General features: G+C 37.3%; 1 protein-coding gene across 3 annotated transcripts in view; it reads left to right on the plus strand.

The window, feature by feature from the left end:
* NEBL (nebulette) overlaps positions 1-26,555 on the plus strand; it is a 382,588-nt gene extending 356,033 nt beyond the window's left edge. Inside the window, exons 25-28 of one of the 3 annotated variants that reach the window (XM_054725859.1) lie at positions 1,743-1,835; positions 3,447-3,596; positions 22,758-22,864; positions 25,261-26,555. In XM_054725859.1, the coding sequence (XP_054581834.1) occupies positions 1,743-1,835; positions 3,447-3,596; positions 22,758-22,864; positions 25,261-25,437 (527 nt within the window). In that variant the 3' untranslated portion in view covers positions 25,438-26,555. The remainder of the gene's footprint in view (positions 1-1,742; positions 1,836-3,446; positions 3,597-22,757; positions 22,865-25,260) is intronic. The other 2 variants (XM_054725865.1, XM_054725862.1) reach the window with 2 other exon arrangements.
* Positions 26,556-26,901: the final 346 nt, after the last annotated feature.

A 26,901-nucleotide genomic window follows, 5' to 3' on the forward strand; every position in this document is an offset into this window, starting at 1 on the left:
CTTTTGTGGAACTACAGAGAGGCCATTTGGAGATGAGATGGATGAGGAAACTGTATATTTGACAGGCTCGTGTGTTAGTGTAAAACACCGGTAATGAAGTAGGGCAGCGAGTTACTTGGACGGTTACTAAGTGACTCTGAAAGTGTTTTCCAAAGAGGGATTCCAAGCGTATTTGCAGGTAGTTGATAGTTTTGCTGATCTTCCCAAGTTGGTTGCTTACAGTGATCATTTGGATAAATAGTGAGGTTTGCATCAAAAGTATCACAGGGTTAGAGAGTTTCCTTGCTTTTATCAACGTCTCCTAAGAGCAGAGCGTCTGATTCCCAGGAGGGTGACGTCTGCACAGCTTACACCAGGGGCCCACCCCAGGTCAGGGGCCAAGAATGAATGTGAGATTCCTTTTAAACATGAGATTGTTTAGGCTTCGAGCTCTCAGAATTCAGTACTCATTACCTTCGAGATAGAAATTATAAATTTTTAAAAATATTAGATATTCAACTCTAACTTATTAACTTTCTGGGCAATCCTGAAGTCAGTTTTTTTTTTTTTCCTAATTGGGGGAAACTGTTTTCCATTGAAGACTTGCCTATGAGACCACAAAATGTATTACATTCAACAAACATTAAACTTCTGAACCAGGCATAGAAATACAGGTTTAGAGGTTTCCTGAGTAATTCAGACTAAGCCAATTTTTGGAGGCTCTACTACTTACTAGTTGCCTAACCTTGGCTAAGCTAACTCCATCTCTTTGCCTCAATTTCTTCATCTATGAAATGGGAATAGTAATAATACCTACTTTACGATGTTGTAAAGCTTAAACAAGTTATGTTATAACGGAGAATAGTGCCTGGTAAGCACTATACAATATTAATTAAAGACAGACAAACAGATCTCCAGTTCCAGGTTACTAATGAACTGTTTTTAACTAAAGCTCCATTTCTGCCACAAATCATTAACTAGGTTTTTATTTCCCTGTTGTTGGTACAGCACTGTACAGATCATTTTAGGACTTGATAGCCATTAGGTAGAGAGACTGAAAACATGAAAGTCATTAGATTTAGCTTTTTGCCCCCAACTAAAATAAGAGAATAAATTGGCTTGCAGAGTCTGATACTGACCACAGTGGTGAACTAATCTGTGGTGCACTGAGAGCAGGCAGCTCTACCTCATACATCTTCCCATCCCTCTCGGTGCCTCGCTTTATTGTACTTTTCAAATAAATGTATCTTACAGTATGTGGGTTAGCTTGTGCTCTTTGGCTCACAGTGAAAACTGGGCTACCACTTGCCTACATTTTAAACATTTATTTCTGTTAGAGGGAGAGAATTTTTGTTTTTTTTTCTCAGACAAACACCTCTCGGTCACATAAAGAATTAGTCATATGTCTTCAATCAGGAGTTTTCATTAAACATTGTACCTGTTTCAGCGTGTGGAAAGCATGAGGGATCGGAGTGCAGGGATGTGGGGAGATGCACAGAGTTGTCTGGCGTGCATGTGTGCTGGGGGGCGGCTATGAAGATAAACAGGGCAGCTTACATTTCATCCCAAAGTTTTCTCAACACATTTCCTGCTGAGCGGACATTTTCTTTGTTCTCCTTTGACGTCTGCATTGCAGTGTGTTTGCTTATTACATGTTCTCTCTTTACATAGGTCCCTTTCATGATTTTTCTCTTGACTCTCTTTGGTGCTGACTTTTTTTTTTATTCATTCTTGACTTGTTGATTTTTTCCTTTTGGTAAAAGACCTCAAAGTTTGGCGCACAGATCCTGGCTCCATCTTCGACATTGACCCCCTGGAAGACAATATTCAGTCTCGAAGTCTACACATGCTCTCTGGTACTGCTTGCGTTTTGAGTTCCTCCCCATTTACATGGTTTTGTCCTAAAAGTGGAGCTCCTCCGAACTGTAGAAGTGCATTGTGTAATGTACATTTTAAAGTTGAGGATTCAAAAAACTAAAAAAGTGCTAGGCTGCCTTAAAATTCCATTAATCATTTATGAAAACAGAACTTGAAAAGGGCTTTTTCATATATCCAGATTAGTTTGTTCTAGATTCATTTAAAAAGGCATCTAGAGCCCTAGCCAGTTTGGCTCAGTAGATAGAGCATCGGCCTGCAGACCACATGGTCTCGGGCTTCAGTTCTGGTCAAGGGCATGTACCTTGGTTGCAGGCTCCTCCCTAGCCCAGGGCCCTGGTTGGGGCTTGTCTAGGAGGCAACCAATCGATGTGTTTCTCTCACATCTATGTTTCTCTCTGTCTTTCCCTCTCCCGCTCTCCCTAAAAATCAATGGAAAAATATCCTTGGATGAGGATTAACCAAAAAATTGAAAAAATAAAGGCATCTAGAACTTATATCTGCTTTTGATTAGTAAATATTATCTTATAGGTTTTATGGGCTTTCAAAATGCATTTATTTGGATTGCACTAAACTGCCAAAACGTAAAGGAGATCAGTTTCATGAAAAATACAATATTTTAAAGGTAGATTTAAAGAATCTTTATATATAAGCATAATATGCTAATTAGACCGGACAGCCGAACGACCTTCCGGACATCCTTCCGGATGACCTTCTGGACGAAGCTGAGGCTGTGAGGGCTGAGCCCCTTGCACAAATTTCATGCATCGGGCCTCTAGTTATATAAAACAGTCGGGAGATAACCTATATAGCATCATAAATGTCTTTAAAAAAAACTTCATGTGTCCCTAAATTTTACTTCTGAGTTTTTATATAATGTAAAGTTTATAGTTTCCATAGGAAGTTTATTTGACTTGTAACTTAGACTGCATATTTATAATTAAAAACAAAACCCCAAATGGTTTGGATATTTGAATATAGTGATAGCATGGTTTGATATTTTGGACTTTCAGACTGTTTTTAGTAAACCAAAGCTTTGACATTATGCAATTATTTTAAACAATAAAAATAGACATCATATCACTTAGGTCTTGCGCTGCTCTCTGATTTCTATTTTAGATTTAATTGCTGATATTGATAAAATTGAAAGCTCAAGGCAAAATAGGAATTTTAATAGTCAATTTGATCATATAATCACCCAAGTAGGCATTTAAATTTCTAAAAATATAGAAAAGGCAACAAATATTATGTGTTTGGTGACACTTAAAAACAATTATTTGTAATCAGTCATTATGTTTGATAGAAATTTATCAATTTACTAATGTTTTCTTAGTTCTTGTCAATTTCCCATCTCTCATATCTCTTTTAAAATCTAGATTAAAAGTGAGTGTAAATGGTCATTAAGTCATTAATATAGTTGATACAATGTATGTTAAAGTTTGGGAGTAGGTGATTAGAATTTATAATACTGAGCTTTTGGATTATTATTTAATAAGGGATTGCTTTTCTTGTTAAACTTTTAAGTAATGTTTTGTTTCTTTTGTTTTTCAATTCACTTAATCACAAGTATGAATATTTTCCCTCCAATATAGAAAAGGCAAGTCAATATAGGAGACAGCGGTCTCGATCTCATTCGAGCAGTACTTTTGGTACAGTTCTTGGAGATGACAAGTCAGAAATATCCGAGATTTACCCTAGTTTTTCATGCAGCAGTGAGGTGACAAGACCGTCTGATGAAGGAGGTATCGAGCATTAACCATTCTGAAAAAAAATTAATTCATTTTAAAAAATGTGTCACAGTGTGCTTTTAACAGTCTTCACCTCTGTATAAGCATTTAGCCTGGGTGTATTTGAAAATTTTAAATTATGTTTAGAAAGTTTAGCCCTGTTTTTCTTAAAACTACTAATTTGCATTTTTGCATGTTTATTTTTCCCTTCTTCCTTTACTATTTTCACTGCAAATAGATCTTTGATGACAAAAGGGTTTTAGGATCTGCTACGTGAGTGTGTTTTACAGGAGTTGTATGTGATGGATATACACAGCCAGAGTGGAAACTTGAGTTCTGCAAAATTTGTATTGTATTTCCATTGAGAGAAACCATTCTTATAGTTACATTGGAGTGGCTAAGTGGTTGCTAGATCTTGCCAAAAGGAAGTTGGGTATGACATTTGGGATATGAGGGTTGTTGTTTTTTTTAAGAAAAATTCTGTTGGTTGTTCTTCTACCTGTTCCTCTACTTTTTCCTGTTTACTACATCCAAACTGGTGGATTAGGTCCAAAACTCTTAGTTGAAATTGTTTTGGATGTTAAACTAATACTGCTGATAAAGCTGTTATTAAAGATTTACTTATTTGTGTTTTTGTTTTGGTGAGAACATTTACTTTCTACTCTCAACAAATTGTATTTTTTTAAAAGATATGATATTTTTGTGTCATATTGTACATCATACTTCCTTTAAATTATTTTATTGTGATAAAATATATATAACATGGACTATGCCATTTTAGCTATTTTAAGTATATAATTCAGCAGCATGGATTATATGTATAATATTGTGCATCCATCAGTAGTATTTTCAAAATGTTTTAATTACCCATCATACTTTTTTTGTTGTTTCCTTAAATGGCCTCTTTCTCACTCTGTAGGTGCTCTCCTGTGTTCATATCCTGGGATTAAGCAAATTATGGGCACCCGCTACAGCCTGGATTACTTTTTTTTATTGTAGACTTAGACTCCTTGTCCTTTCTGTTCTTTAGATTCGAGTTTGTTTGTTTTTTAAATTGAATTTATTGAAGTGATATTGGTTAATAAAAGTAGATTTCAGGTGTACAATTCTATAATACATCATCTGTATATTGTATTGTGTGTTCACCACCCAAGTCGTGTTTCTTTTCATCACCATTTATCCCCTCCTTTACCCTCTCCTGCCTTCCCCCACCCCCATTTCCCTCTGGTAATGGCCATAATGTTTCTATATTGTTTGGTAGTTTATTTTGTTCATCAGATTCCAACTTTAAGTGAAATCATATGTTATTTGTCTTTCTCTGACTGGTTTATTTACTTAGCTAATACTCTCCAGGTGCATCCATGCTGTCACAAAAGGTAAGATTTCTCTCTCTCTCTCTCTCTCTCTCTCTCTCTCTTTTCTCTCTCTCTCTCTCTCAGGCTGAGTAATATTCCATTGTGTAAATGTACCATTTTCTTTGTATCCACTCATCTACTGATAGTCACTTGGGTTGCTTCCAAATTATGGCTATTGTAAATACCATAGCAATGAACCTAGGGTTGCATATATTCTTTTGAATTAGTATTTTGGGTTATTTTGAATAAATTCCAAGAAGTGGAATTGCTGGGTCATAAGGCAATTCCATTTTTAATTTTTTGAAGTAATTCCATACTACTTTCCAGTCTGCACTAATATTCATTCCCATCAACAGTGCACAAGGGTTCTCTTTTCTCCATATCCTCACCAACACTTTTTTATTTATTGATGATAGTCATTCTGGCAGGTGTCAGATTACACCTCATTGTGGTTTTAATTTGCATGTCTCTGATGATTAGTGACATTGACCATCTTTTTATATATCTATTGGTCATCTGTAAGTCCTCTTTTGAGAAGTATCTATTCAGGTCCTTTGTCCACTTTTTAATTGGATTGTTTTTTTGGTGTTGAGTTTATAAGTTACTTATAAATTTTGAATATTAAATTATTATATGTATCATTGGCAAGTATATTCTCCCATTCAGTGGGTTGTCTTTTCATTTTGGTGATGGTTTCTTTTGCTATGCAAAAACTTTTGAGTTTGATATAGTCCCATTTATTTATTTTTCTTTTGTTTTCCTTGCCCAAGGAGATATAACATACAAAATATTGCTATGAGAAATGTCTTAGATTTTACTGCCTGTGTTTTCTTCTAAGAATTTTATGGTGTTGAGTCTAACATTTAAATCTTTAAACCATTTTGAGTTTATTCTTATGTGTGGTGTAGCAAGCAGCAAGGCGATTCAGTTTCTTTTCTTTTTTTTCTTTTTTTATGTATCTGTCCAATTTTCCCAACACCATTTATTATAAGACTTACGCCATCATATGTTCTTGCCTCCTTTGAAAAATATTAATTGACCATAAAGGCATGGGCTCTCTATTCTGTTCCATTTATCTGTATGTCTGCTTTTATGCTGCTTTGATTATTATGGTCTTACAGTATATTTTGATATCAAGTAGCATGATTCCTCCAATTTTGTTCTTTTTTCTCAAGATGCTGTGGCTATTCAGAGTCTTTTGTGGTTCCATATAAATTTTTGTTCTAGTTTTCTTTTTTAAATAAGCCATTGGTATGCTGATAGCAATTACATTGAATCTATAGATTACTTTGGGAAATATGGAAATTTTAATGATGTTAATTCTTCCTATCCATGGACATGATATATGCTTTCACTTATTTATATCTTCTTCAATTTCTTTCTTCAGTGTTTTGTAATTTTCTGAGTATGGTTTTTTTTACATTCTTGGTTAAATTTATTTCAAGGTATATTTTTATGCAATTGTAAATGGGATTGTTTTCTGAGTTTCCCTTTTGGATAGTTCATTATTGGTGTATAGAAATGCAGCTGATTTCTGGATATTTATTTTGTATCTTGCTACTTTACTGAATTCATTTATCAGTTGTAGTGGTTTTTTGGTGGAGTCTTTAGGGTTCTCTCTATATAGTATCATGTCATCTGCAAATAATGATAGTTTTACTTCTCCCTTTCCAGTTTGGATTCCTTTTATTTCTTTTTGTCTGATTGCTATGGCTAAGGACCTCCAGTACTATGTTGAATAAAAGTGTTGAAAGCATACATCCCTGCCTTGTTCCTGATCATAAGGGAAATATTTTTAGTTTTCTCTATTGAGTATGATGTTGGTTATGGATTTGTTATATATGGCCTTTATTGTATTGAGGTATGTTTCCTCTATTCCTTCTTTGCTGAGAGTTTTTGTCATAAAGGGTTTTTATCAAGTTCTTTTTATGCATCAATAGATATGATCATATGATTTTTATCCCTTATTTTTTTTATGTGGTGTATCATGTTTATAGATTTGAGGATAGTGTACCAACCTTGCATCCTTGGAATAAACTCACCTGGTCATGGTGTATGGTCTTTTTAATGTATTATTGCATTTGGTTTGCTAATATATTGTTGAGGATGTTAGGACTAGGTTCATCAGGGATATTGGCCTATAATTTTCTTTCTGTATAGTTCCTTATCTAGTTTTGGAATTAGGATAATGCTAGCCTCATAAAATGAGCTTGGGAGTCTTCCCTCCTCTTGAATTTTTGGGAATAGTTTGAGGACGGTAGGTGTTAGTTCTTTGAATGTTTGGTAAAATTCACCTGTGGAGCCATCCAGTCAGGACTTTTGTTTGCTGGGAGTTTTTTGAGTATTGCTGCCATTTCACTAGATATAATCTATCTATTGAGATTTTTCTGATTCTTCCTGATTCAGTTTTGGAAGATTATATGTTTCTAGAAATTTATAGATGTCCTCCTATTTGTCCAGTCCATTAGCATATAGTTGTTTATAGTATTTTCTTACAATCCTTCGATTTTTTTCCTTGATTTAATTGTTAACCCATTCATTGTTTAGTAGCATGTTATGTAGTCTCCATGTCTTTGTGTGTTTTTCAGTTTTTTCTTGTAATTGATTTCTAGTTTTATACTATTATGGTCAGAGAAGATGCTTGATATGATTTCAGTCTTCTTAAATTTACTGAGACTTGTTTTGTGTCCTAACGTGGTCTATCCTAGAAAATGTACCATGTGCACTTAAAAATAATCTATACTCTGCTGCTTTGGGGTGAAATGCTCTGAAGATATCAATTAAATTAATCTGATCTAGTGCATTATTTAAAGCTTGCTTCACCCTATTTTTTTCACATTCTGTTCAGTTGTCGCTTTATCAGAGAGATCCTCTCTACCAGAGATAAAATAGCACCCCTTCTTGCGCTGTCTGTCCCTTTACCTTACTTTTTTTTTTCCCATTAGCCCTTGACACCACCTTTCTCTTTCTTACTCGAATGAAGCCCTACAGGAGCAGGGATGTTAGCTGATTTATTTCCAGTTCTTTGAATAAGCATTCAGCAAATATTTGGTGAATGAATGAAATGGCCAAATTAAATTACTTTCTGCTTATTCTTTTCTTAAAATGTTTTTATTGATTTCAGAGAGGAAGGGAGAAGGAGAGAGATAAAAACATCAATGAGAGAGAATCATGGATCGGCTGCCTCCTGCACACCCAGCAGTGGGGATTGAGCTTGCAACCTGGGCATGTGCCCTGACTGGGAATTGAAATGCCACCTCCTGGTTCATAGGTCGATGCTCAACCACTGAGTCACACCAGCTGGCTGTTCATTCTTTTTTTGAATTGAGATATAATTGACATATAACATTGTATTTTAGGTAAACAATAAATTAATAGTTTAAATGTTAAAATTACATATATAAACCTAACTATGACTTTTTAAAAATAAAATTCTATCATGTAAAGCTTTCAAGAAAATTCTTTCATTTTTGTTTTGATGATGTTTTGATCTGTTTAAATAACCTTAAAGCATAGCTGGAAAAAACTTAAAGTGAAAACATTCCCAGGGTATTTTTTTTTCTGGTGGGGAAGGGAAAGAGTCATATCCATGACTTCAGTTGCTTTGAAATTTAGGGTCCCCTTTGAAATGTGCCCTATGCTGGGCGCTGGTGAGGAAGCGCTGATTGACTCTGTAGAAGTGCGAAGCGGCTATGGTCATGACAGCTGCTTGATGCAAACCTTTAGTGCCTAGAGTAGTAACAGTCCATCATATGCATTTGTTTAAACACTATTCTAGAAATTGAAAAGAAATTTAGAGAAGTACATGCTAGTGGTAAGATGAAAAAGAAAATGTTGTTAGTATTAAGAAATGCCACTTTTTCATCCAGATTATCTTAGTTTCTTTAATTTTGATTAGGATTTTTAATGATAAAACATGTTGTGTCCCTGTTGTTGGGGTGGCATGTGGCGGTGCTGATCTGCAGTGGCCACAGGAGGATGAGACATTGGGCTTCACCTCGCTCTCACTACATGGTCTGTGCTCACGGGGGGGCATTTATAACCTTCTTAGGCTCAGATTCCACATCTGTACCAAGAAGGGTATAGAGCAAGAAGCTTTCTGAGATATTTTACATTTCTAGTCCGAGTGCCATCAATTTAAATGAACTTTTATTTTCTTCCTGTAACTTCTGTGTATGAGAACGTGCTTATGTCCTGAAGCTGATCTGTTTTACTTTGTGGATTAAGTGGCCTGGCAATTGTGGGAGTCATGGTTTTAGGCTCCTTCTTCTGAGTTAGAGAAAATTCTGATTGTTAGCACAAAGGGTTAGATAATCAGCTCATTTTCTTGAGGCAAAAGTCCGATGTTTTTATCACTCCCATTTGGTGTTCATGAGCATTAACATAGAAGGCTTCTCCCTTATGTTTTTAACATTGTTTTAGTTCTGTGTTTCTCATGATACTTCCCCAAACTGCTTTGATTGCTGAGTATTTTCATTTTCTTTTGTGATTATTTTGGGCTTTCTTTACGTTTCAGTCTACTTTCCAAGATATTAAGTTACCAAAGGGTTTTCATTTTGCATCTCTACTGTTACTTTGATGCAATAAAGGGGACTTCTATTTAAACTTCATCGAATTTTGACTTGATTCTTGAATAGTATCATTGGAAATCATCTTTATTGCCTTTTGACATTCAATTAGGTTAGCTTACGTACTTTCATTTGACACAGTTTCTTAAGAGGCAATAATCCTGATGGTTCCTGCTTCTCTCACTGCAAGGCTTTTTTGATCTTCATGTTTGTCTTTGGTTCATTTGCCTGCAACATGTATTTGCCTTCTGGTATCACTTCGTATTTCCTCAGTTTTCCTTAATTTACAGTGCTCTGTATTGCTAGTGTTTTTATGTTTGCAATCTCATCCCTTGTTTACTCTTTTCAGTTTGAAATGGTATTCAGTTTTGCTTCAGGTATTTTATGTGTTTCTGTCACCGGAATGTAACGTTGTAATCTGTGTTTATTACAAAGCCTGAGTCTGCTAATGACCTCTCATACCAAGAAAGCAGTAAATCATTCCTACATTAACACTTCTGTTTTCATACAATACTCCTCATCTTAGTATTTTGTGTGTTTTAGTTATGACTTTTGTCCTTAATCGAGTAGAAGTGTACTTCAGAATTCTGAAAGTCATACCTTTTTCATGGCCTTTATCTCGGTGTATTCCAGTTTGTTAGATCATGACCTCTGTGGAGACAGAATGCATGTGTCAGATAACTTCCCTCCCAGTGCCTAGCACAGGACCAGGAGGGCTCAATGAGTAAATGAAAGGAGACAAAATGCAAAAACAAATCATCACTTTCCTAGACTCAGCAAAGACCTCTAGGATGTGCCTTGAGTTCCTAAGGACAATAGCCATCATTAAAAGTTAAATTTGCCATTGAGTTGAGAACAGAAATGTTAAATTCAGGCACATTAATAAGCTATTAATATATTTTGAAAGTGATGTTTGCACAACCAGCAGTGTTTCGGAATCTCTTTTAACATGAATAGAATTCATAAAGTCGCAATCTTTTGCCCAGTATTCTGATTGAATTTGAAGTGCTTAGAGAAACTCGTGTTCCTAGTATCAATAGAGTTGGAATGAAAGAAACGTGATAAGTTTCCTTTTCTGAGTGTGAAGTTGGGGAAAGAATTAAATACTAATGAATAGCACCTGTTCCAAGATGCCCATGTGTCTTTCATTGATTTGCAAAAATTAAATCAAAGTGTTCCTTCCATATGCGTATGAAGGAGAAACATCTGACACTTAAAGTAGCAAACAGTAAAACATTAAGAATATATTTCCTGTGAAGCTGAGTTGATTGGGAAAAGGGGAGGTTTGATCACTAGGAAAGATATAAATGTGGCTATGGCTTATGCACCAAGTGAGAAAACTTTGCAAGAGTTTTGTAAATTGTAAAGTGGCATACATGTAAAGGAGATAATAGGAACTCTTGTTTTTTTTATATTGTTGAACAATCACAGTAAAATTGGAAGTAGTAGTTTTTATTTTTTATGGCTCAAAACTGATGTCCACGTTGGATAGTACACATGCATATTTATGTGTTTGCCTTATATATAAAACAGGATTGCCATAACATTTTTTTTCTGTAGACATGAATTTACCCGCTTTCCCCAACTTCCTGTTTCATCCAGGTGCCCACATCCTTCTGCCCCAAGCCCCAGGCTAGTAGATCATGGGAACTGGATCCTGACTCTAACAGGAAGTACTTAACATTTTCATGGACGGACACTGCTGGCTGATGTGTACTGAGTTTCTGCATTTTGTTTGTTCACTATCTCCTGTTGCCCAGGCTTGTTGTCATGATGCTTCTCTTGTGGCCAGATCCCCTGCTCCTTATCGCCCAATCTTTCCCTTAAGATATTGCTGATCTGCCCCTGCCACACTTTTTCAGACATCCTTTCTGGTTCTTGATCTTTATTTTCACCATATTCCTGATCCATGTGTACTGAAATTGTTGTTTACAAGTCTGTCTCTTAAGATCTAGGATCTTACCTCTGTCCTGTCTAAATGTCCTTGTGATAGTGTGCCTTTGATCACAGTGACCTGTTGCTCACCTCCCTACCTCTACTTGATTGTGACTCTTCAGCCACTTACCCAGCCACTTACCTTGAACTTGTGCTTGGGTTCTGTGAGACCCAGATAGTTCTTTACATTCATTTCCTTACATTTCTCTATTTTCAAATCATGTCAGGGACACACTGAGTCAGTTTCATATATGTGTGTTGGTTGAAAAAATTTATCTTCTTGTTCAGAAATGTAACCAAAACTTAGATATATCTATATGTGATATTTATGTGGCTTGTCGCTAAGGGTGTCTAATGTAAAACTATATTTTGGAACTCCTTGTGGATTGATGATATTCCCGAAGAGTTGAATTGATTAGCACAGGAGAAAAAAGCACAAATGCATAGTCCAGTTTTAAGTCTTTAAAAATATATTATATATATTTATTCAATAAGTATTTACAGAATACCCTCTGCAATGGCGTTATGAGCATTTCTCTTGTTGTACTTGAATGAAGAATTTTCCTGTGTATGATTGATTCATACAATATGTGCAGTTTTATTCACCAAGGAAAATGGGGATCTGCTTTGAGCTGACTTTTTAGTCATGGCATAATTTGTTTCCAAAAGTTAGACTTGATGATATGGTTTACCTAAATGTAAACAGTGTTCTGTCCACCTGCTATTCTTAATTCTTTATTGCTTTCATCTTCTCAAACTACTGCCCCACATTATATAGTGCTTGTCAGGAAACTACAAATGTATCTATACTGTACATTTCTTTATTTTCTTTCTTTTTTTTTGGGGGGGGGTAATGTGTGTGTGTGTGTTCGTTGTGTAGTCACAGATATATACCCTATGGATTTTTGTGCCATGAAAATATTATTAAAGACTGTGTAATTTGGGGCAGAAATTATTTCTTTTTCCCTTAATGACAATCCCACTTATATTTGTGGTTTGGTTTATAATGACAGGTCAGAGAGTTTATCTTTGGCTTAAGTAGCTAAAAATTATAAACAAATCAGAGAAAAAAAATACACAAGTTGAAATTCAAATCTAGATGTAGGTATAAATTGGCTAGATTATTCTGAGGCAAAATAACAGATATTCTTAAATCTCTAGATCTATTCAAATCAGAGAACATTCACAAACCAGTTAGCTTTGAAATCAGAATATACTGCTTTTCTGGACAATAATTTAAAATATAACAAATTTTGTTTTGTGTTTTTTCAATAATTAGGAACTCCAGAATCCCAAAACAGTATTTTAGAAGTTCTTACTTGAGACAACTAAGCCAAATGAGACAACTTTCATTTATATATTTGGCTTAGTTGTCCCAAGTAAGAACTTCTAAAATACTGTTTTGGGATTCTGGAGTTCCTAATTATTGAAAAAACACAAAACAAAATTTGTTATATTTTAAATTATTGTCCAGAAAAGCAGTATATATACACATATATTTATGTATTTATATATATGCATGCATAGTTATAAAGAGTACATAATCTGTATATTTTGCAGTCAGTGGGTAATTAGAAATCTTTAAATATTCAACTTATGTTTGATTAAAGCAACATTATAAACATGACTGCTTAAGTTTAGGGAAAAATGTTTAAATAATCTCTTGGATTTAATTGTATTGCAAAATTCTTAGCATGTCTGTGGGAAAAGAGCTTGTCACTATTCTGATGCTGACTTGGGGTGTAACATTTTCAGCTGTGTTCTACAAAATGATTTTGAAAATTGTTAAGAGACATCATCATGGGTGTCTTTGTTGCTCAGTGAGAAAGTGGTAGGAGTCATATTTAGGAGCCGGAATTCAACACAGACTTGAAATTATTCAGGCAGTATAAGGTGACTGAATGACAATTGTTCTGGGTAGAATAGGATAGCATTGGCAATGGGGAAAAGAAACAAAAATTAAACACACACATCATAGACTTATCAGATGCTAAAATGACACTGAAAATAAATCTAAAAGCCATTGCTCCAGAAGTGATTCTACTCTTTGGGATTTGAGCTTGCTTTTCCAAAAATAAATGAATTATTATCACTATAATTTCTCCCAGAGGTGGTCTGGCACACCTTTGGCACAGAAAAACTTCTTATGGGGTTGATATTCCAAAGTTTACCACAAAAAAAGGCCAGTGACAAACAGAGTAGCCTCTGTGGGCACAGCCAGCCTGAGTGTGCATCTCCCGAAGCTGTGCTTGTCCTCTCCCTCCCTCTCAGTCCTGTCTGCCCCGCCAGCAGGAATGAATGGTTGACTGCCAGCACTCCCAGCATTGGAATGAGCCCTCACTGCTCCTGAAAGCTTCCTGCTTTCTAGACCATAGGGCTCTTCCAGGTTCCTGAATCTCACAATGGTTACTTGGAGGTTAGCTTCATGCTGTCTTGTCACTACTTCCATGATTATTTCAGTGTGGTGTAGTCAAGAGTCTGGGTTCTGCAGTCAGATTTTTGGCTTCTGAATCCTGGCTCCTATTTAGCTCTGGTATTTTTGACAAAGTTACGGAATATTGCTAACCTTCAGTCTCCATCTATAAAATCTGCAGATTTACCATCTATAAAACGGTGACCGTTACACCAGTTTATGCATGTGACACGTTAAGCAAGGGCCTGATACACTGTAAGTAGGGAGACTGACTATCCCAATTTGCCCAGAACTAAAGGAGTTCCCGGGAAGCAGAACTTTCAGTTCTAAGACTGGGGAAGTCCTGAGCAAACCGGGTTGGTCACCCTAGTTGTAAGCATGTCATTTACATTATTTAAATTTTAGTGTATTCATATCTTGTATTCCTTGGGAAGCAGAATCCTGTGTTTGCTCTTTCTCCCACCAAGTCTCACAGGGCTCAGACCTACATACTTAAATATATTCCTGTGTAATGGATTTTCTTAAAAGAGGTTTGCAGTACTTTATAGTGATAAAACTTACCTAAAATTAGAAAATTAAAACAAAGACAATAGGGGAGTCTAGAAGGAGAAAATTGTTAGGACTATAGCCTTGGTTTGAGAGAATTTTTGAATTTGCAAAGGCAATTTTTGGCTGCAATCTCCTTTCCTTGCAGATGGCAACCAGGTTCTGCTCTGGCCAGCCCCCGGATAGTGGGGCCGGCTTCCCTAAGTCTGTTAATGGTTGTGCCCCTCGTGGTGCTTGCTTTACTTGGAGTGTTCCATGTTAGCCTCCAAATTATTCTCCAGGGAGCTTTCTGTTGATTCAGATATCTTCTCAGAATTCCAAGTTGCTTCTTGAGTCCCAGATTTAAACATTTGCCTCCAAAAATATTAGAAACAAATCATGGGACAGAGTATGTGTTAGCCTCTTCCAGCTGCTATAACAGAGTACTATAGACTGTGAGCGTTTAAACAACTGAAATCTATTCCTCATCATTCTGGAGGCTGGAAGTCTGAGATCCGGGTACCAGCATGGTCAGGTCTGATGAGGCCCCTCTTCCAGATGCCTGACTATTGTCTTCTCCTTGTGTCCTCACAAGATGGCCTATTCTCATAATGGCACTAATCTCATTCATGAGGGTTCCACCCTCATGACCCAATCACCTCCCAAAGGCCCCATCTCCAAATACCATTACATTGGGTGTTAGGTTTCAACATATGAATTTGGGGTGAAGGAATGACACAAATATCCCATCCCATTTCAGGGAAAGAGAGGGAATTTGGGAATAGCACAAACAGGGCCACACATGCTCCTAAATTTGTGTCAGGCAGGAGAGGAGGAAGCCGACAGGAGTTCAGTGGTTTATCACCATGGCTGACCATTTGAATCACTTGGAAAATTTAAAAAATAAAACATCAGTATCCAGTCCCTCCAGTCCCACTCCAGAGATTCTGATTTACTGGGTCTGGGGATGTGGATGGAATATGGTTTTAAAAGATCCAAGGTGAATTTAATATGCAGCCAGGGTGGAAACCACTGCAAGTAACTGATTCCTCCTCAGTCTCTTTTCTTCCACAGTTCATAGCTCCTGCCTGAGCTCAGAATTGAACATATGAAATAGTAGTGATTGCTTTTTTATTTTTACATATGATTTTCAACATTTGAGCATATATGACAGTGATGGTTATGCATGTCTTTAAAACTTGTTGTTTTAACTCAGTTGTAGATAATTTCCTTTTTATGTTAATGGCTTATTAAGTAGCAAGCCTGCTTCCTAGGCAGCTGTCTATTCACAGCTTATCATTAAAAACAAACAATTCCAAACCTAGAGGCAACCTGGCTTGTTTCTGTTTTCTGCAGGGAAGGAAAAGAATTTTCTAAATTCTTTTAGAAATTTCTAAATTCACAGGCATAAATGTTGTGGCTTTAGTACTCACCTCTGGTTTGTGAAGAGCACCGGATGCTGTGAGGACTGGGGCTCTGACACGGAACTCTGCATGGCATGTGTGAATGGGTCCACATCATGGGCCCATTTTATTACCAACTAGAGGCTCGGTGCACCGCTGGCTCCTAACCACCACTGCCTGCCTGCCTGATCACCCTAACTGCTCCCCTGCTGGCCTGATCGCCCCTAACTGCCTCTGCCTCGCCCACACCCAGAACCCAGGATTCCCTCCTCTTGCTGGTTGCAGGCACCTGGGACCCGGGCTTCCCTCCCTCTGGCTGGCCGCAGGCACCCAGGACCCAGGCTGGCTTCACCCGGGCTGGCCGCAGCTGCAGCCACAGGCACCCGGGACCACAGGGTGGGTGGCTTGTCCCTCTTCTGGGCTGCAGCCTGGCTGGTCCCCATTCCTCTCTCACGAGCTCATTTGTGCCTGGCTGGTCCCTATTCCTCTCTTCCCATTGTTGAGTGTCTGAGCCATTATGGCGTGACGTTGTGAAGGCGTGACAACCATTTGCATATTAGCTCTTTATTATATAGGACTAGAGGCCCGGTGCATGAAATTCATGCACAGGGGGGGGTGTCTCTCAGCCCAGCCTGCACCCTCTCCAACGTGGGACCCCTTGGGGTATATCCGACTGCCCAACGCAGGTATCGGGCCTAAACCAGTAGTTGGACATCCCTCTCACAATCCGGGACAGCTCCTAACCGCTCACCTGCCTGCCAGCCTGTTCGCCCCCTAACCACTCCCCTGCCAGCCTCATTGATGCCTAACTGCTCCCCTGCTGGCCTGATCATCCACAACTGCCCTCCCCTGCCGGCCTGATTGCTAACAAGTGCCCTCCCCTGTTGCAACCCGCCTCCTTCGCCCGAGGCGGTGGAGATGCTGGGACCAGCCTCCTCTGTGCTGTGCAGAGCCATGGGACCCCCAGGCCTCACCACGTGGGGCGGCCGCTGGGTCCCACCTCTGCTGTGCACATGGCCATCTTGTGACGGCCATCTTGTGACAACATGAGGGCATGACGCCACCTAGGCTATTATTAGTATAGATTACTCCATCACGTGCTCATGGCCCGGATAGGGTCTAGTTAGGACCTTGCTTATTATTTAATATTTTGTTCAAAACTAGCAGCATTTTTATACTTTATCTTTTATTTTGTTTTCTTTCAGTGAGGACTGGAGGGACTATAGAATCCCCCTGTAACAGTCTACAATAGACTATTACAATCCCCCTATAATAGTCTACATAGAAATTCTTTGTCCCAAAAAAACCCTTTATCTTTGATAAAACTGTGGTCAAGTGTTAGAAAATATGATAGTACTTTTAAAAAAGTTTTGTTTTATTTTATTGTTTAAGGTATTACAAATAGTAGTACATATGTCTCTCTCTCTTTTTTTTTTTTTTCCCCACTGACCTCCTCCCCGGCCTTCCCTACCTCCCGGCACTTGCCCTCGTCCCCCCGCCCCCAGTGTCTTGCATCTGTTGGTTGTGCTTATATGCATGTATACAAGTCCTTCGGTTGATCTCTTACCCCGCAACCCTCCCCTACCTTCCCACTGTAGTTTGACAGTCTGTTTGATGCTTCTTTGCCTCTGTCTATTTTTGTTCAACAGTTTGTAATGCTCTTTATTTTCCATAAATGAGTGAGATCATGTGATATTTATCTTTCACTGACTGGCTTATTTCACTTAGCATAATGCTCTCCAGATCCATTCATGCTGTTGCAAATGGTAAGAATTCCTGCTTTTTTACAGCAGCATAGTATTCCAGTGTGTAGTTTACCACAGTTTTCTAATCCATGGATGTGGAGAAAAAGGAACCTTCCTTCACTGCTGGTGGGAATGCAGACTGGTGCAGCCACTGTGGAAAACAGTATGGCATTTCCTCAAAAAATTTAAAAATGGAACTGCCATTTGACCCAGTAATACCACTTCTAGGAATATATCCCAAGAAAACAGAAACACCAATCAGAAAGGATGTATGCAGCCCAATGTTCATAGCACAATTTACAATAGCTAAGATTTGGAAACAGCCTAAATGACAGTACTTTTATTGCATCCTGTATTCTTTATTGGAAAACTTATGGTGATTTTCTCCTTATTTTGGATTTTTCAAGAAGAAAATCCCCCCAATTATTTTCTCTGTTTGTGGTAAGTCTATAGATAGCCATTGTGTCTCTCCCCCCACCACCCCATTCCTCACCAGCATTCACATGTTGAAATCTAATTCCCAAATGTAATGTCATTGGGAGGAGGGGGCCTTTGGGAGGTGACTAGGTCATGAGTGGAGCCCCCATGAATGGGATTTAGTGCCCTCAGAAAAGAGACTTCATAGAACTCCTTTGTCCACTTCTGCCACCTAAGGACACCGAGATTTGAGTCAGGAAGCCAGAGCTCACCAGATACTGATCCTGCTGACCCCTTAATTTGGGACTTCCCAGTCTGTAGAACTGTGAGACATAAATGTTTATGGTTTAAGCCACCCAGTCTGTGGAATTTTGTTATAGCAGCCCCAGTAGGCCAAGACATCAATATAGCACTATTTTTATTTTTTGCACTTGGAGTTTGGCCACCTACTGTTACCCTGTAGTGTTGGTGCAGTTTTTAAAACCTCCACCTCATCTTTAATGACTGGAGACCTTTGTTGTGGTGTCACAGTGCAGAGCTAACTTACTGCCTTCCTGCGTAATCTGTCAGCTTTGTATTTTTATTCTGAAAAGTGGGAATGCACCTATCGAAAAGAGGAGTTCTGGTAACTAAAAGTCTACTTCTTTCACCTACTCTTGGCACTTCCCCCAAAGTGGACTTCTTTTTGGGTCCTTTCTCCTTTTATTGTAGATACATTTTTTTTTTGGGGGGGGTGGTTCATTTACTCTAATCTTTGTATAGTTGAATGTATTTCCTCATTTTTTCATTTTCAGATTTGCGACGCTTTATAAAAACTCTCTGTTTTCTGACCTTCATGTCTACTTCTTTTGTTTTGTTAATCCTCACCCAAAGATATTTTTTCTATTGATTTTTAGAGAGAGTAGAAGGGAGGGGGAGAGACACAGAGAGAGAAACATCGCTATGAAAGAGGCACATCAATCGGTTGCCTCCCGCACATGCCCTGACCGGGCCAGTGATGAAGCCTGCAACCACGGTATGTGCCCTTGCTGGAGTCCGACATGGCACTCTTCAGTTTGCAGGCTGATGCACTAGCCACTGTGCCAGAACGGCCAGGGCTTCTTATTTCTTTATCTTGGTTTGATCGACCATCGTAAGAATAAACAGTAAATAGGAAATACTAGTTGTGGCTAATTGTGGAAGAGCTTTATTGCACAGCGGAAGTGAGATTTTGGTTTTACACGTATTACAGGACACTCCAAACCGACCCTAGGATCCTTGGAGCTTTTGTCAGCTCCCAGATCTCTGGTCAATAAATCTCACCAACGTGAAATGAAAGTGAGTCACACTTCTGTGTTTTATGTTGCCCTTAGGATAACGAAAGCTAGTGTGTTGTGACTTTTATGTTATTGAAATAAAAACCCCTCAAACTCAAAATTCTTGGGTTGTAAGATGATTGTGTCCTTACCATCACCCATTTGTACCAATGCCTGTGAGACCTGACCACTAGTGAATAAAGAGGGTGCTGTGTTTTTCTTTTTCATAAGAAGTCCTTGCTTGTTGTGAAGTTAGCCTAACATCTAGCTTTTGCACAACACTTTGAATTTCATATTTTCATGGAAGAAATCTCCCAACTCACATAGACTATCTTTTAACCAAATAAACCCGATTTCCAAAGCCATTGCTTCCAGTTTTCTTTGGCTTGTTTTGTTTTCTAAAAAGCATTTGTGTAACGAAACACAATAAAAAGCAATGTCTGTGCCTCTTTTTATGTATTTTTAGTTGCATTTAATGGGATGACATTGGTTAGTAAAATTATATAGGTTTCAAGTGTACAACTCTTATAATACATCATCTGTATATTGTATTGTGTGTTCATGACACAAAGTCAAGTTTCTTTCCATCACCATTTATTTCCCTTTTACCCTGTGCCTCTTTTTAAATTGGCATTTGCTTTTAGTAAGTTGATTTATCTGGGCTCTCAGTTATGTTTTTCATAGCCCTAATAGGAGCTTCCTAATAACTCTTTCACTGTACCAGGTAAAAAGTAGATATCAAAGTTCAATTACCCCAAAGGAACTTGCATTAAATAATGCAGCCAGAGAGGGAAATGGAAATAATCAACAGAAGCATGAAGAGAAGCCATAAGGACTAGATAGACTGATTATATTTACTCCACAGTTTCTTATTCTACACTTTCACTCCTGCTCTCTCAAAACCAGGCATATTTAGGACAAATACATTACCTTTTTAAAATATGCTTTTATTGATTTCAGAGAAGAAGGGAGAGGGGGAGAGAGAAAGAAACATCAATGATGAGAGAGAATTATTGATCAACTGCCTCCTGCACGCCCCCTACTGGGGATCAAGCCCACAACCCTGGCATGTGACCTGACAGGAATGGAACTGTGACCTCCTGGTTCATAGGTTAACACTCAACCACTGAGCCGCACTGGCTGGGCACAAATACATTACTTTTATTTCTTGGTATTTTACAATAACAAAAGGTTCTCTTAAGGTCAAACTTGAGCAACTGAGTAGGCATGAATATACTTGATTTTTAAAAGCCAAAATTAGAAAATACTGTTAAACAACATTCTTGAATTGTTAGTACTGATGGGCTCTAACTGGGATTAGGTACAAACTATCTAAGCATAAACATATTACAGCATCTGACATAGTATATTTAATGTTGTGTCTTTTAACTGTCTTGTTTTCCCCCCAAAATATTTTGAGATGGTTGTACTTAACTCTGTGCATTAAAGTTTAAAGGACATAATTAAATAGTGTAACAAAGGATTAAAAGTTTAATTTTTATTTTAAGTAAGTTTACAGGGTTATTTATTTAACCTTACTTAGTATTTACAAGTACGTTAAAATAATAATTAATGAAATGACTTGTGTAATGGATAAAAACCTCTTCAGAAGTGCCAATCTGGAATATGTAGTTGGAATTATTGACTAATATATTTAACTGGAAATGCCCTAAGTATCCCGAGCCATTTCTTTAATTGGGCAAAGGGCAGATGTCCAGGGCCATCGCTGCTCTAGGAGGGCAGTGGTGTTTGTTGGCCCTGGCATGCCTCGAAAATAGTGGATAGTGATGCCTGTTAACATTTGTGGAGGTTTACTAAATAACAGGCAATGCAGTAAGCCCTGTGCACACATGAACTCACTTAGTAAATATTTGCTGAGAGTCAAGGGAATGAATAAATGGTCAATGCGTCCAGCTTCCAACACACAGAAAAGGCTCTTTGACTCAACTAATTAGGTGGCCTAGTTATTTATGGGGATTTCATTATTTTTCTTCATGAGTGAATTTTGACAATATCTTTGACATCTCTTGACATTAAATATTTAAATTGAGTTGATAATGTTAAAAAGTGCTATTTTCTGAAGTATTTGAAGTTTAATGTTTTAATAACTTGATAATGTACTACAAATCCAAACAAATATCTTGGCAATTTCTGATTGATGCCACATCTAGACATTAAATCAGGACAGTTTTGTAACAACACTGTAATATGAATTAATTCAAGAACTATTTTTAAAAATCACCATTCAACCTAATGTCATTATCATCAGGAGAACACATTAATGTTTTGTAATTTTCTGATGATTAAATTTCTTTAAAGTTTGATATTCTCATATGTCATTAGAATCAATGTGCCACTCATAAAACATTAATTATTCATAACACCCAAGAATTACATCTGCTTTATTCTTTTATTATAAAAACTGACCTGAATAATCAACCCACAATAATTACTTTGCTCAACCTGATTGAACAAAAATGGGAACCTGTTATGGATTTTTACAGCACATGTATTCCATAAGTTTTACTAATGTATCATATAATTAATTCAAAATGTAGTGAAGGGCGTGTTACTAAAATGCCCTCATGTAAAGCCCATATTTCTGCTTACCCATACTGAAAAGTACTTCCAGAGAAACACACAAGCATATGTCTACTGATTTTGTGGGGTTTTATCTAGCTTCTCTGTTGATTTCTCTAGAATTCAGTGTTCTTCAAAGCAGAAACTATGTCTTTTGAATGTCATAATTAGTGGTGAGAACAGCACAAATTAAGTAAATACTATTTTGATAGTATTCTTTTTAATATAGTGGGACAATGTTTATGACATTCTTTAAGTGGTTTGGTTTATCATGCTTTTGCAACAGCTTCAGTTGATTGATTTAGTCTTGACTTACAGCAAAATAAAATGGAAAATTCATATATTCTAAGTAAAGGTTTATTTTAATGGTGTAGACTTATTAACTGCTAAACAAGCATATGTTGCTAAACATATGCTGTGCTTATCATCTTTGTAAAGGTAACATTCAGATGTATGTCTTGAAATATGCAGATGTATGTCTTGAAATATCCTCTTACGTGTGAAGTATACAGTGAAAACATTTATATTCTGTTATTGGTTTGACAATCCAGTTACATTTCTTTAAATATCTTTTTTTTAAAAAAAAAAACACATCTAAGAGGATCACATAGCCAAGTGAAAATATAATATTGTTAAGAGGGTATGGGAAATTCATTTTTTGTATTTGTGTTATTTTAACATAGCAACTGCAATGCAGTTATAGAAATATTTCTAATATAGTTAACTGCATGTTTAGCTGATTCCCTATATATGTCCTTAATTACTGAATTTACACTAACCTAGAGATTGCTTATAACATCACTACCCAAATGTCACATTGCACTGAAAAATGGAATTTTGTTTCAGAAGATGCTAGCAGAGCATGAAGTCACTTGAGGGGGTGGGAGGGGGTTTGAGACTTGCTTTAAGGAACCTATGCGTGTGTGTATTTAATGCGCAGCACCTGTCCTTCCTGGAGCCTACCAGCAAAGCCATTCCCAAGGCTATGGGTACATGCACCAGACCAGCCTGTCATCCATGAGGTCAATGCAGCATTCACCAAATCTAGTAAGTGTGGTTTTGAAGTGTTTCTTTTTGCCCAGTGTTCCCGTTTCATCTCCAAAATATAAGTACACATGGAAAAATAATTTTATTTATTTTATATTTTAACACTTATCATTTATTAACATATAGTTGATATACAATATTATATTAGTTTCAGGTGTACAACATAGTGATTTGACATTTACTTACTTTACATTGTGATCACCACACAGTAAGTCTAGTAAGCATCCATGACCATACAAAGTTACTGTGGTATTATTGACTATATGCCCTGTGCTGTACATTATGTCTCCACGACTAACTTGTTTTATAACTAGAAGTTTGTGCCTCTTATTCCCCTTCACCTTTTTCACTCACTCCCCCCACCCTTCTTCCCCTATGGCACCATCACTTTGTTCTCTGTATCTATGAGGCTGTTTTGTCTTATTTGTTCATTTGTTTTGATTTTTTTTTTTAGATTCCACATATAAGCAAAATTATATAGTATTTATCTTTTTCTGACTGACATTTTCATTTAACATAATATCCTCTTAAGCCATTTTTTATTGCCAATGGCAAAATTTCATTCTTTTTTATGGCTGCCTAATATTCCATTGTATATATGCACCACTTCTTTATCTGTTCATCTGTCAATGGGCATGTACATTTTCAAATAAAGGATAAATGATGTGCTGTCATTGGTACAACCCTTTTGAAGGAAGCAAAAGACGTATAGAGATAAACTATTGAGAAGGGAAGGTATGATGTGAAAACATGTAAACAATGAAACACAAAGATTCTACTAGTGCAATACCCTAATTGTTATTTTATTATTGGTGTTAGCCAGTTATGATCTTCATTCACATCTGTAAAACACAAATATTTGGTCATATTAACTAATTAATCTGGACATTAATCAAAATGGCCACTAAAACCTAAATGACAGAGCCAACATGTCTTGGAATCCTCCCATTGGAAACCTTGAAGCATTAATTCATTAATTAAATGTCAAGTTTGGAAGCGCTGTTCATGGTCATTTTGATGTCAAGTGTGACATCTCATGCTGAAATTGCTTCTCCAAGCAACTGACACAGTCACTTGGCCCTTTGAGAACTTAGAAACAGGTGCCCCCCACCGACCCCCGCAGTTTGAAATTTATCTTAGTTGCTCTAAAATTCTTTGTGTCTCAGCCAGTTTCCTCAGGGTATGAATTCATTTGATTTGGGGATTATCTGATGTTAATATCAGCTAAACTCTTGGCCTTAAATGAAAACAAGTATGGTAAAACTCAATTTATATTTTGAATATTAATCACTTATCAGATATATTATTTATAAATATTTTATCTCATTCAGTAAGTTGCCTATTCATTTTGATGCTGGTTTATTTGCTGTGCAGAAGCTTTTTAGTTTGATGTAGTCCCATTTATTTTTTGCTTCTGTTGACTTTGCTTTTGATGTCAAATAAAAAAATCATCGCCAAGACCAACTTTTTTTTTTTAGGAATTTTATGATTTCAGTTCTTACATTCAAATCCTTAATCCATTGTGAGTTAATATTTTGTGTATTGTGTAAAATAGTGGTCCAGTTTTATTCTTTTGCATGTGGCTGTCCAGTGTTCCCAACACCTTTTATTGTAGAGATTGTCTTTTCCCCATTGTGCATTCATGGGTCCGTTGTCATAAATTAATTGACAATATATGCATAGGTTTATTCTGGGCTCTCTATCCTATTCTATTGATTTATGCCAATACTATACTGTATTGATGACATAGTTTTATAACATAGTTTGAAGTGAAGAAGTAGACATTTTCCTCATTATAATAGAGATTTAGTTATAGTACTATGTACCCTAATATTTAGAACATGTATATGCTAAATTTCTACCACTGTGATGCAAAAGCCAAAAAATGAGTATATTATTGATTCTTTTATTTGTTTTGTATATTTTTAAGAGGAAAGAAACATTTTAAATACTAGCTTAAGAAAAGTTTATTGCCTCTGCCAGGGGCCAGTTGTGACTTGGCAGTGACATGGATCTGCCTGCCACTATGGCAGGTTTTATTCTCTGAAGACCGTGGACTAGGGGAGAGTCTATGTCACCTGATGTCTCTGAGGTTAGGCGAACCTGGGGGGAGTTGGGCTGCACTACTTTAAAGCTTACTTTTTGACAGGCTAGCAATTGTACTTAGTGGCTTGCTCTATCCCTGTTCTGGCCCCCAAATGTGAGCTTTCTGCTAGCCTAGTGAACTTGAGATGAGCACAGTCAGAACACTAGGCTCTGGTGTACAATTCTCCGGAAATAAATGTACTTGGAAACATTCCTAATAGTCGCTTTATGAGTGGGTTGGTTTGTTGGGATTGGCATTTGTGGCCATGACTATATTGGTATTCATAGTGACCCTATCTTTCTTTTCTCAGAGGACCTACCGAGCCATGTACGATTACAGTGCCCAGGATGAAGATGAAGTCTCCTTCAGGGACGGCGACTACATTGTCAACGTGCAGCCCATCGATGACGGCTGGATGTACGGCACGGTGCAGAGAACTGGGAAAACCGGGATGCTCCCAGCAAATTACATTGAGTTTGTTAATTAATTATCTCTCCTTGCCCTTTGAGCTTTACTCTAATGTATACTAAACCTAGTCTTTTTAAAAGATAGACGATACTTCTAAGACAACCTGGCAGTTATTTTACAATAATCTACCCTTACTTTAACAATTAGACACACAGGTACCAGGAAGAAGGAATGATTTCTGGGCTGAGAACAGCAGCATTTTCAGTAGTTCCTGTAAACAAAATAATTAGGTCTGGAGACCTGGTGCTGCTAATTGTATTACTGGTTTCTTTTGATTGGCTACTGAACCCTTCTGGGAAATGTATTTTTGTAGACTTTAATAGAGATGTTGATTGTCCTGTAAATGTAACACGTATATGAGACTTCTTAGCTGTCACTTTGGAATCACCAGAAGCCAATTCTCTTAATTCAGCAACACAGCCAATAATTTAAAAACTGTGTAGCTTTGGAGTCATTAGGCAATTTCCAATTCCAGTGAAAATCACCTAGTATAATAAAGTAAGCAATGGCAAAATGACAGTTTGGTTAAAATTATATTGAGTGGTGGCCTTAGGGACCTAGAAACTTCTACTGAACAAAGAAATGTTTTTGTTTCCTTGGCCAACTTGGGTCTATTTATTTCTCATTTGTACCAAGACGTAGCCTACTCTCCACTTACATTCTATGGACCCACACGTATGCTTGGCTCCACGGAATGTCAGGACCAAATAACGTCATAGCTGCTCTGCAAAGGGCAGATTTCAGGCCATCTATATGATTTCCCTAATAGCCTTTACCCTGTTGCATGCCATGTAGGCTCAGGCTTCTGTAACATAGGCAGCTGCACTGCCCGTTACTCCTACTAGATCTACAAGAGTGGCTGATATCTCAACGCCTTTCCTCTAGTTGTCAGCTCATCAGAAAAACATATTTTGAAAAGTTGCTTGAGATTCTCCTGCTGCATTGCACTCTAGTTTTGAAGGGTGTACACTTTAGGAAATAGATGTATACTCTAGTAAATAAGTGACTTAGGTGTTTATTGAACAGCTTTCATTAACTTAATGCCGCTGCTGATTTAAAAGTTAAGCAGACTTAACAGGAGCCAGTGACAAAGTGGGATAGGAAGTGTGCTAGAGAAAACCAGTGAACAGAAAGTGACCGACCAACTCTACAGAGAGAGAGAGAGAGAGAGAGAGAGAGAGAGAGAGAGAGAGAGAGAGAGAGAGAGAGAGGTGTGTGTGTGTGTGTGTGTGTGTGTGTGTGTGTGTCTGGCTTCTTGTTTTGGAAAAGGTATTCAAATTCTGGAATGGAAATGTAGCCACTGAAACCAGCAAAAGAAAGACTTTTTGTCACTTTCTGCTTTTTCCTTTCTCAATCACATGCAAGGGGTGAGATAGGAATGTCACCAGAGATTTTAGGTACAGGCACAGGTTGTTCACTGAAAATGGAATTGTTGTCAGATTTTTATTTTCAAATGAGTGACCTTGCAGTTTCTTTCTGGATT

The sequence above is a fragment of the Eptesicus fuscus genome, chromosome 2 (genome assembly GCF_027574615.1).
Source record: "Eptesicus fuscus isolate TK198812 chromosome 2, DD_ASM_mEF_20220401, whole genome shotgun sequence".
Classification (NCBI taxonomy): domain Eukaryota; kingdom Metazoa; phylum Chordata; class Mammalia; order Chiroptera; family Vespertilionidae; genus Eptesicus; species Eptesicus fuscus.